The sequence below is a fragment of the Polyodon spathula genome, chromosome 8 (assembly GCF_017654505.1).
Source record: "Polyodon spathula isolate WHYD16114869_AA chromosome 8, ASM1765450v1, whole genome shotgun sequence".
NCBI lineage: Eukaryota > Metazoa > Chordata > Actinopteri > Acipenseriformes > Polyodontidae > Polyodon > Polyodon spathula.
In genome coordinates, this window is record NC_054541.1 from 6,485,983 (window position 1) to 6,498,706 (window position 12,724).

At 38.8% G+C, this 12,724-nt stretch overlaps 1 protein-coding gene across 6 annotated transcripts in view; it reads right to left on the reverse strand.

Moving 5' to 3' along the window:
- LOC121319255 (potassium voltage-gated channel subfamily KQT member 2-like) overlaps window positions 1–12,724 on the reverse strand; it is a 54,017-nt gene that overhangs the window by 4,961 nt on the left and 36,332 nt on the right. For 2 of the 6 annotated variants that reach the window (XM_041256481.1, XM_041256480.1), the window contains 4 exons: window positions 9,501–9,724; window positions 5,208–5,310; window positions 4,441–4,572; window positions 275–398 (listed from right to left, as the gene is read on the reverse strand). In XM_041256481.1, coding sequence (XP_041112415.1) covers window positions 275–398; window positions 4,441–4,572; window positions 5,208–5,310; window positions 9,501–9,724 — 583 coding nt within the window. Of the gene's footprint in view, window positions 1–274; window positions 399–3,235; window positions 3,332–4,440; window positions 4,573–5,207; window positions 5,311–6,601; window positions 6,620–8,918; window positions 8,967–9,500; window positions 9,725–12,724 lie in introns of all 6 variants that reach the window. The other 4 variants (XM_041256482.1, XM_041256485.1, XM_041256483.1 and 1 more) reach the window with 4 other exon arrangements.

Sequence of the window (12,724 nt, forward strand, 5' to 3'; positions counted from 1 at the left end):
GTGTCAATGAAAGTACAGTATAGAGAATACCTAATGGTCTAGACGTTTGAAATATGTTTTCAGTACACATTTTGTGTGGCTTGTATTTGGCACAAATTTGCTACTTATGTATGAGCTCTACTTTGCACAACTTTAGACTTGTCTTCTGACACATTTTTACCCATTATGGGCTCTGAAATGTATTTATGAAACAATACAATTTTGTATAACTTTTAGCAGATAGACACACTTTTCACCTCGTTTACAGTAAGAAAACCAGAGAAAACCATCATACCTGTTTTTCAACCTTTCCCAGTTTTCCCATCATGCTGGGGTCCTCAGGGTGGTCTCCTTCAGTGGCCACTTTGGTTCGATCCTTGTCTGTTATTGCAGTACCTCTACCAACAATCTGGTCAACTCTAGCAGTTGGAAAGAAAGCATCGCCTGATATGAAATCAACGCTCCTTTGAATATAAAATTATTTGGGGGGGGGGGGGGGGGGGGTAAATCTGATGTATAATATTGTGTTTAATTCTGAAACATTTGGTTTACAGTGCTTAAGTGATTACATAATCTATTGAAACAGATACTTAGTGCATTCATTCAAAGATCTATTTTTTAATATTAAATTATTAATTCCCCCCTGTATTATAAATGTATTTTATAGTAACTCTACAATGTAAGCAAGCACTTGCTCTAGCTATGATCATATATGTCTATCTGAATTGTATACAGCACAATTGGGGGAAGAAAGCTCATGTACCTAACTCATCCTGATAAGATTGTGTTTAACAATGGGGAAATCCTTCATGGTCTATAAACTGGGATCAATATGTATCACGACTTATCAATAACAAAATCGTGTCACTGTGTGATTTGAACTTGTAATATGATTACATTACAGAAGGTTAGAAAATATGAAACTATATATCTTTACATATTACATATTACTAAAGGTATTTCAGTTTTATGAATAATGGCTTAATTGCATAAGCAGTGAATTGTTGGGGGGGGGGGGGGGGGGGGGGGGGGGGGGCTTGGGTTTCTTTCTGGTGTAATACATGAGCACAGCAGTAAAGAAATACAGAAGGACCAGCATAATTGTACATCTTCAGGAACATTCGTTGCTTCTTATGCATTTCTCTTGATGGGAATGTCATGGGAAGAATACAGTGCATGCATGTGCTGAAGTGGTGCGGGAGGCAGACAGACAGACAGACACGGGGGAGGGTCTCACACTAATTAACCCTGACACAGACCCCGATTGCTGGTTTGTTCTTTCTTTGCAACAGCAGCAGAGACTTGTGTGGTAACTTAAAAGCTGGGCAAACATTTACAATTTAACAAAAGCTCTGTGATCTTCAGCCATACAATCAAAATGAAAGGGCTTTTAATTCGCTTTGACAATGATGTAAAAAAAATAACAGAATATGTAACCAGGATTAATTCACACTGCCTCTATTTCACATCTGGGCAAATTTTATATCAAAGTGATCTGGTTCCCTTTTAATCCTTTATTTTTCAAGTATCTAGGTTTTTGGGGATTGTTAACAAGGAATCAATCTGTATTACAACAACATTTTAATGACTTCTAGCTACTGGAACTCTTCATGCTATCTTATAAATTCCTTATTTGCATGTTTTCTCATAACATTGTATTGCTGAGCACAATATGTTGGTAACACATTAGTTTAGGCACCTGTTCTAAGTGATTATAAACACTCTATAAATATGTTATTAATTATGTTATTAGCAATTATATAATATGGCTACAAAATACAGACTATTATTATACACTGTTTGTTTTGCTATTGGATAAAATCAGTCATAATATAATCTGTCTGCATGTCTATTCAGGTCGGTTTGTCTTTCTATGACTGTCTTTATTTGGAGATATTCGGAGATATGGGGTCTCTTTAGAAGTATAAGATCACTGGCACCTCATAACCGACTTGAATTATTTTATAGAACACAAATAACGCACACTGTAATTAACTAACCATTCAAACCAACTGCTAGTCATACTGTATGTCGATATTACAATTATTGTCCAAGCAAAGGCTGGAGACATAGTCCTCAATGATTCCTATTGTGCAATATGTAAAGACCTCCCACACACAGAAAAGGGAAATTCATTTTTTGTTTTCACTTCATTAGATACATTTTGGAACTCATTTTGTTAAAAATCCTGCTTAGGTCTGTGGAGAAGAGGAATACATCCCTGAACTGAGAAATAACAGGTATGGTATAACTTTGCTGCTGGAATATATCTCTCTGTAATCCAAGAACCCCAAGTTCAAGTCATGCTGTACGTTATTCAAAGTAGAAAGTCACTTGCCCTGTGGGGATTTTAAATGCTATGTTTGCCCAGCTGTCCTATACAGTAGCTTTACTTCTTAATCTGTGTTGATATGTTTAAAAAAAAAAAAAAAAAAACTTAAAATGAAATATGACATCTTGCACAGGGCAGTGCAATATTTGACATGCTTCATTTTGCTTCATGCGTACATGCACCAGAATCTCATTTTAGCAACAGGATTTATTTTTTATATTGATTTCTTAGTTACGTATAGTTTTTTTTTGTTTTGTTTTTTTGCAACAAATAAAACTTTTCGGTGCATTGCAGGCATTCCAGCTAAACCCCTTTTGGGCCACATCTCAGGGTACTTACATTTGAACCTTTGTAGCCACAGTGGACTTAGACAATATGCATGTGTCACTGTGGTATTTTTTTGGTGAGTCATTTTAGAAAACTACAGTTGTGGCTAAGGTTTGAAAACATAACGTAAAGCCCTAGTATGCTCTGAGGCACATCATTTAAGAACATTTTGTAATTTACATGTCACTCTGAAGTTAAAGTGAACACATTTATTTGATCTAGTTACCAATTCTAATATCACAAATCAAGTGTCCCAATATCTGGAACAAAATAACATCAAACTAATTTGAATGAAACATGATTAAGGACAAAATTGTGCCTGTGTTTCCGGGAACATGTTTTATGAAGTACATCAATTCAATTATCACAACATTGTAATGTCAGGTCTTTGCACTGTAGATACAGTTCAGTTTAGATACACTTATACAGACACAAAAGCCACTGCTGTATCCTTTAAAGTAAACCACCAAACATCCCTCAAAGCCTGATGTGGTATATGGAAACCAGCATGTGGCCAGAATTAAAAAAAGGGGTTTTGCTGTAAATCATAAAAGAAAAAGGTTTGATAAACAAAGATGCAGTCTGGTGAATCCTAACCTAGGAGAGTACTGGGGTGATTCTTTGAGTCCTTTGGTTGCATACTTCTTATGCCGGGGAGTTGAAGGGGGTGCAGAACCCACAATCATATCTATCCTGGCAAAGTAAATAGAAAAGACACCAGCAAAATGCATAATGAAGCAACGTGTGGAGGTGGAAGGACAGACATAAAACAAATAATAAAAACCTCAAGGACAAATAAGTTAAAATATATTCCATGAGCCACTTGAAATGGACTTGTTTGAATTTAGATGGATTGATATAATATCCAGTTTCAGTTCAGTTCTTAAGGAAATATGAGACCAACCGAGATATTGAGATAGCAATGGCTGTTAAAATCCTCATGGTACTCAAAGCTGGAATATATTTGCAAATATGTAGTAAAATTCTGTAAACTCATAGTGGATATTGAACAACATATATTGTACTTATTCGCTGAAAAGTTTTTGCAAAAGCACTGAGGATGAAAAGAACTGCTGAATTGAATGTTCAAGAGAAGGCAAGGTGATACATTCATTTGAAGTAATAAGCAACAAGCACACAAGGTAAGTGGGTCTATAGCTGCCACCTGAAGGATGGACTGATTCTCCGTGCCTTCTGCATTCGCAGCCTTCTTGTTGTTTATTGGTTCCACAGTCAAGAAAAATAAACAACTAAAAGGAAATTAGCGCCTCTAGTTAATTAAAGCATGCTTGTACTAGATGCCACACTTTTTTTTTTTTTTTTAATATAACAAAAAAAATGTCAGGACAGATAACAGTTATTAAAAAAAGGGAGTTTAGCAAAGGCTGTAAAAAGTAGTTTTGCTTTGTGTTTTTTACCAAAGAGTCAAAGCTGTTTTAAAAACTGGTTGCATTTTTGGGGGGCAATTATGTTACAATAATTGTAACACAGCTTCTTAATTCCTTTTAACATAAAGGGATCAAAGTTGGGTAATAAAAATGTTGGTGTTATCTTAAAGCTTTCAGCTCGAATGGTCGAAATGGAATTTGCATACATTAGACACAGAAATACATTTTGAAAACACACACATGTAGACACAATGGCAAGTTAATTTGTAGTGTTGAGCACAAACAACGGACAGTGTAGAAGTGTGACATGCAAATCGCTGTATTGGTCCCATTAACAGACTGCTGTGCCCAGTGACAGTAACTAAGAAGGGGGTTGTCCAAAAGAAGGGCAGGAGTGGTGCTTAAGGGTCTTGCCTGGATTGTAGGTTTTTAATCCGTGCCAACATGTCCAAATGGCCAGCTGAATACTGCTCAATTACATCCATCACATCATAAGGCCTCAGGCTCTCCTTGAATTTTCTCTTTGAAACCATAAATCTCATAATGCTGAGGGGAAGAAATGCCCAGACATGAGACTCTTACACAGCACATCAGTTTCATTCTGTCACACTGCATGATAACATTTTATATTACAGGGCATATATCATCATGTAATAACATGGTAATAACAACTCATACATGGAAACTACTAGTGTAATAACTGTATATTGAAAGGACCTGTGCCGTGGTTTTACCATGTAATTACGTCTGGTAAAAAGGCCATTTCCATTCAATTGCACAAGAGCCATTGATAATTACCCAGTTATGAAAATATAATTATGTGTATATTCATGCCCTGTAAAGTGCTACCAAGTATATTAGATGACATCCTGCCATGGCCTTGTAATAACCATGTTCTAGCCATTCAAAAAAAAGAAAAGTCATACAAACAGCCCATCATGCCATTCCACTACTAATAAAAAAACAGCCTGATATACAAAACTTTAACTAATTGCAATAACATTTTCTGATTCCCCACTAAATTTTAAGGAATGGGATGGCACTGTACAGCAGATGCGTTCCTTTAATATCTCACTTTATGTGTGAAGACACATTTAAACCCTTACAACAGAATGAGGACCTGAACAAGATTAACATCTGCTCATGCTTCTAATCAAACTTTTTTTTTTTTTTTCACTTACCACACGGCCCTGATTGTAACTTTCAATCCTGGAGTTAAATCCTGTGCCACAAACTCACAGTGGCAGCCTTTGTCATCTATATCTTCCCCTGGCAGGCTTGCTTCTAGACAACACAAACACATCATCAGTTCAAATATTACTAAGTGTGGAGACACTGAACAACCTGCCTTTCACCTATTAACCTCATACCATTCTGCAGATAATTCATATCCAGAACACAAGCAACAGCAATCACATGTCATCAATGTGCAAAGCCTACAGATCAATAACACTCCTTTATTTTTCTTTTACAGATTAATGACAGTGCATAACTTACATTGGTATTCAAAGGACTGGCAGTATCGGAAACGGACGGTTCCTGATGCAGGGGGATAAACAGCGGGTATCGGAGTTAACTGTACCCAGTGGACTAAAAACTATGGACACAAATTCCCCATGAATTCAACAGAACTATGGATTATATCAAGAGTTGGTTGTCAAAATCCAAGAACACTACCAGCTTTTACATTTATGTTTTTATGTACTCAACGATTTATGCATAGAGAAAAAATTATATATATTTTTTTACAGTACATTCCATTACTGATGCTTGACCAGTCTTGCAGAATGACAACCGTTGAATGTACAAATGGGGGTAAATGATGTGTCCACATTTTTGAAGGTGTATATCAAGGATTTCCACGATAGCAGTTGTATTGCATGGGAAGACGTGCTTAAAATGTAATTTCAAAAGGTCCATCGAAATTCTATTGAGTTGATATAAGGTAATATGACCAAACAGCTTCCTTCATGCAGGTTAAATGCAGGAGAACCAGCCAAGGTAACAAGCTGGCCCCTATTTATCAAACCTTTTTAAACCAGTGTGCAGTTGACAAAGTGTGATAGGAATAAAGTTCACTTGTGTTACAAAACTAGTAAGAAACAGAGGGAACAATGTAATTTAAAGCTGCATAATTAACAATGTAATTACATATGAGTTTAAACATGATTTTCAAAAACCTTACATGTATATTGAATTCAGGTGAAGTAAACAGCAATTCAGGCGTCTCTAATTAATCTTGTTAACTTCATACCAATGCAATTGTTTTTACTAAGTAGCTGCTATGTAATTGTATTGTTATTAATTGCATTTTAAATAAAGCATCATGGCAATGTTTTCTCACTAGTTGTGTAAGTTGTACATTTCTTTAATAATGATAGAAAAAGATTTGCAGACCATAGTAAAAAGCTTTGACCAACAAGAGCCATTGTTCCTAACGGCACAGATTCAATCAGTAACGTGGAATGGTGGACTCCCTGCCGTGTGCTAATGAAATGTCACTTGATCTGCATGCATGGCTTGCGGGTTTTTTTGCTGTCAACCCCTAGAGTATTATTGTGTGATGGTTGCTTACTGATCAACCCTTCAATTGCTGCAAAAAAGAGGTGAAAAAAGAGAAATAAAATAAAAGCTGTTAAAGGATTTTTAACATCATATAAATGTTTCTTACCCATTTGACATCTGTCTATCAAAAACATCTAATCATGAATCCTGAGATAAAACTATAGTCGAGTTGACAAAAGTTTTTACTAGTAACTTCGCCAGTATACATACTGGAGTAAAACATTTGAACGTGTCTTCGGTTCATTTAGCTTTACCTTTTATTTCTTAGTATGTTGGATCGGTAATGACTTACCACAAGAAAAATAAATCAATTTTTCATTACTGAATCAATTCAAACAGAAAGATGTTTAATAAATGAAACCTTGTAACTGCACAGTCCAAATGCAGAACCTGTTTTAGAAATAAGTACATGCGCGTAACTCAACCTATTTACCTGTTAACGAGAGAGATTTGTAAATCACATCCAGGGGAACAAATAAAGTATTTGAACTGGACACAACTCAGGATTCAAAATGCCTCATAAAGGCTAGATAACACTGCATAACTATACGCTTAATTCTTCCGAATCACTACGAAAATTGGCATTTTATTATCTAATAGATCTCAGTATCGTCAAAATTGCTACCAAGTCACAGAGACATGCACATGTTGTTGGTAATAAATCTTACGAATACTTATGGAGTTATACAGTAGTCTTCATAGTCTATATTGATTTGTTATAAATCCTACACGTCCAATTCAAATGGGCTACCATGTTTTCTGGATCATTCTGCTTTAGAAATACTCAGCTAATAAAAAAGCATTCCTTCTCAAACAGTAGCTGAGAGAAGTGACCATACCATACTCAGCAAATGTGTGCAGATTAGATATATTTTGAAATGTTATTATTAAGTTAATAAAAGACCATGCTTCCTCTTGGATCTTGGGTACAGAGAATATTTTAAGAAGTCTAATAAGCACAATATAATTATGTAAATATGTATTGACAGGCTTCATAGCAGGTATTTTCAGAAGCTACAGTATTATATTTATTACAGTTTATTCTTCTTCATTGCATGACGCACAAGTCATATTGTTCATATTCCAAAAAACATTCATTCAAGATTATTTTCCTTTTTGTATTGAAACTGGATTCCAATACGTTTCTTATATGCATGCTAGGGATAAGCAAAATGCTAGTTAGCTTGAATAAATGGTAAAAGAGTAGAAGCAGGGTTCCAAAAATATAATGTTACACGTCCCTATGTGTTGCTACAAAGTTGGCAGAAGCTATTTTTAAAATGGCCGCTCTAGTGCACTGGAGTTTGAGATCTGTCCTCTAAATCACTGCAGGAAGAGCGATTAAGAAAACATAACAAGTGCTCTGGCTTATCTGTTCCATACCACATCATAGATCATTATTGCTGTGTTACCTGTTTGACAATATGGCCAATAATCCTTACACTAACAGTGCACTAGAGAGGCCACTTTGAAAAGAGCTTTGAAACAGACGTAAAGTTTTAAGTGTAAAAAGTTGTTGGGTGTTAACAATGAAAAGAACAATTACAGGTATGTTATTTAAACAGTTGTACAAACACATGGGGATGTATGACTCTATAATTTTCAGAACCTTCCTACTTACTCTTTAATTAATGTTTATTACCTAAAGCATTATTTTACTGATGTAAAATAATACATTTACATTGGAAAATAATTAGTAAACTTTAGCTTACTGACAAAAAAGCAAAAAGAATCCACTTGAATCAAAACTTATTTTGCTTAAAAATGCTTCCCACAAAATAATCCATTTTGATTCCAAAAGAAATGCCGGCAGTAACAAAGAATTTGCAAAGACTGCATAAAGAATGCATTATGAATGCAAAACAAGATCCATATTTGGTGCCTTGAAAACTCTTCCTGTTCCGTATAGACAGAGCAAAATCAGTCACTGCTCCTAGCACCTTAAAGAGTATTATAGCTTCAAATATTATCAGCGTATTTATTTCAACATGTATTTATTTCCGTTTCCCTTACCCTTCTTTTGCGATCGTTTTGAGTTGCATTCTCTTTTGCCTAATCTCAGGGCTATGAAAACTAATGAGAAAAAGTTGTGTTGGCACTACATAACGCTGAATGATGATGAAAAGGGTCAGGGAATGGCAACTAATACATCAATAAATAAATGGCATTTACAGATAATTACTCTTTATATAATTAATCTCTGCAAGAGATAATGTAAAATATAGTGCAGCATTGTGCACTCGCAATCGGAAATAGACGATTCCTGAAGAAAGAGTTTAAAGACAGCAGAGTGCTTGTGTAGTCACTTGCCCAGTGCCAGACCTGACCTTGAAAGTCCTTCAATCTGAATTCTTCATCCTGCAGCTCAATCAGCTCTAAAGCACGGAACCAAATGAAGCAATAAAAAAAAAGGGTTTGGTAATTTAGCCCGATAAGGAGCCGTTATGAAGGTAAGAATTTGTTTAATAAAAGGGTAGATCAAGCCTGACAGTAAAATTCTTCATTATCTTAAAGAACGGACAAGTTTGGTCAGGTGAATCTGTACCATTGTAAAAACCATTTTAGTGGTAGATTCTACTATCCGCCACTAAGATTAAAATATGATTTATTATTCTTAAGATATATAGGTATTATTTTGGAAGAGGTGATATGCTTTATTGCAAGGGTGGTAGTATTACTTACATCCAAGGACAGAGTGTAGGGTTCAAGGTAATAGTTGCACTTTAAACATTAGTTTAACTAATTGTTATAGTACCAACCTGTACCAAGTTAGACTTTAACATTGTAGGACAACATGTATCACCAGTGTAAACCGACAATTGAGCAGAAGGCATTTTTCTAACCGTAGCCCTTAAACTGTAGTGTTTTCTAGCTGCATTTTCAGTCGTTTCAGCAGGACACGCTCTCACCTTCTGAGTTCTGTCGAGACGTGGCCCCCTTTATCCTAAAGGCTTGTCTTGCGCGGTTGCGGTCTCCGAAGCTCCAGCTCTTGGGCACCTTGCTGGGACTGTCCTCAATGCTGTTGTCTGCGCTGGGGGACCTGCGGAGGCCCTGGCCCTGAGGTGAGCCCTTTCCTTTGGCCCCCGAGCTCCGGGGACTGGAGAATACACGTTCCTTTAAGCTGACCTTGTGACTACAGAAAACATTGAAGAGGCACTTCACAAAACACTCAGGCACAAGTACCGATACTACTTCAGCAAAAAAAAAAAAAAAAAACTGTGAAGAGATAGCTATGGTTTGCACTTGCTGTTTAAGGCAATATAATGAGATTCTGATACTATAGCCTAGTTTATATAATGAAATTATATATATATATATATATATATATATATATATATATATATATATATATATATATATATATATATATATATTGTTCTCATTAGCTGACTTATTTTATTAATAATTATTTGTATTACATTTTCCAAGTTAAAGTAAAATCAGTTTATTGTTCCGATGTCAGATTATGGAATAAAAAGTAATATTTAATTACACGCATGTAAAGAATATTTCACGGGGCGTGAGCTGGGGGGTAGGGACAGGACAGAAGAAGCAGAAGGGAGCGGTAAGTAGGACAGAGTGCCGGCTAGAAAGGACCGGACCTGGGATAGAAGAGCAGGCGAGGCCCACTCTAGTAACAGACCAGTAGCAGGATAGAAGGTGGTTACTGACGGAGGGCAGTGATGCCAACACAACCTAGGGGCAAAGGACCCAGCAACGGAAATCGGATAGAAGGATGGTCACTGACTGAGGATGGCGATGCCAACAAGAGCCCAGGGGCGAAGGACCCAACAGCCAAAGACGACAGGATACAGACAGTGGTCACTGACTGAGGGCGGCGATGCCGACATGACTCAGTGCCAAAGGAGCCAGCAACCGAAAACACATGAGGGTTATGACTCGGGGAGCCGCCCCTCAGAGGAAGACAGTCCTGGAAGACCAGGACACGAAAGGAGATAGAGAGGGAGAGGTACCCAGCGTCTGAGACTTCTGTAAAGGGGCACTCGTTAGACCCCCAATTGGCCGAGACTTCACGCTGCCTGGGACCTGAGATAAGAACAAGGCATAGAGGTTAGTATGGGACTCGAACATAAGTAGCCACGTCCTGAACTGAGACAGAGTATAGAACAGAACCTTGAGTGAGGCAAGATAAGCGCAGGAGCTGCCAAAGAACAGAGTGTGGCCGGGGGTCCGCTCTGACTCATATGGTGAGAACCCCCCTGAAGGTCAAGGGAGGCTGAAGCCTGCCCTGAGGTCGGGGAAGTGAGATCACTTGTCCCCCAAAAGGATGGACCCCCGGCTCCTCACTAAATCTCCCACATCGTGAGACAAATAAAAGACAGCACATACCAGCGCATAACAAACAAAAGACCAGAAGGACAAATGGGACAAACAGGAGGGTGGTTAGTAATTTAGTGGGATGTGACTATGTGTATACCTGCTGCTCAGTAGAGAGGAAAAAACCCCTTGAGGCTGATTAGGGGAAAACCTCTAGTGGCCATGGCAGACAGGTAGCCCCCACTCTGGGCATGCTAGCATTTTTAGAAGGAGCAGCAACTATATCAGGGAAGGATGAATGAATGTAGGAAGGGGATTTGGAGGGGGGTTGAGAGTCAAGGAGAGGAGGCCTGCTCTGGAGGACAGGGTGGAGAGGAGGGAGGCCTGCACGGAGGCGAGGGTGGAGAGGAGGGAGGTCTGCTCGGAGGCGAGGGTGGAGTCGAGGAGTGAGGCCTGCTTGGAGGCGAGGGTGGAGAGGAGGGAGCCATGTGAGGAGGCAAGGAGGGAGGCCTGCTCTGGAGGCGAGGTGGGAGAGTAGGAGGCCATGCGAGGAGGCGAGGAGGGAGGCCTGCTCTGGAGGAGATAGTAGAGGAATGGAGGGAGGTCTGCTCGAAGGCGAGGCAAGTGATGATAGGAGTGAGAGGAATCAATGAACAGATGGTCTGAGGAGGGGGGTTCCTGCTGTGGAGATACCTTGAAAAGGGAGATAGGGGACTTGATACTCGACGGGTGAGTGGACCGATCGTGCGGAATTGAGAAGCAGCTGATCTGCATGTGTAAATCATTGTAGGGGGAGAAGAGGCTTTTCTGAAGAGTGAAAATTAGCAAATGGAGAATATATGTTGATATAGACAGACAGGAAGGTGAGGCAGGGGGAAAGCTCTTAAGAATCCCACGGAGGGTCAGGCGAAATGCTGATATGGAGAGATTGGAGGGAGTTGGAGAGAATCCCAACACGGACCATGAGAGCCAGGTTTTGATTGTAGGGCTATGATTAGTTTATTTTCTATTGGGGGTAGGAGGACATTGACTGGAACGTTGATAAATCGTAGGACATGGTTCCATGACTGACTAGCGGCTTGCGTTGATGAAACGATGACTTTGAAGAAGGTGGTCGCATTGGAAGAGCAGCTCCAGATGAGGAAACACGAATCTAGGAACAGGAATAAGTCACAGGAATGGATGCGTGATGCAGGGAAGCAGGACGTTACTATGATGGTAGATACTGAGCATCTCAAAAACAGCTGAGTAAGGTTGCTTCATGACCAGGTCCTTGAAGAGGGGAAGAGTTGAAATTGGAGAACGTCAGTTGCTACAAAAGGTTGAGGAGGAGGGGGACTCCTGCGAATCCCTCAGAGTGACAACAAACTGCAGGAATGTAAAGAAAAACTGGAGCGTGCGAGCTTCTCAGTGATAGCAAACCAGCTTAGAGACTGTATAAAATTTGTGGTGTTATACTGCCATCTAGCGGTTATGATTAGAATTAACCATTGGCTTGAGTGAAGCCGGGTAGAATATATTTGGTTATTATGATTAAAATCCTTGTTGGTGTAGAACAATTGCGTATTCTTTTAGATTTGAATATCTTCGTTACATGTTTTAGGATAGTTAGTCATGTATATAAATACGTTAACACAGTATTTAGATGTCACAATTTGACGAGTTGAACGAGCCCTCGCAGATTGTGGAAGCGCAGCAGCAACAAGCCAGAAGATTGCAGTACTGAGGCACGGAGCTCGCAGTGCGGACGAAGCTGCCTGGTCACCATGGTGACTTACCACTCCCCGCAGTCACTCAATGAGGGCGTTACCGTGGTAGCCACGGACAGAGAGGCGCCGGTGGAAAAGTTGCAGAA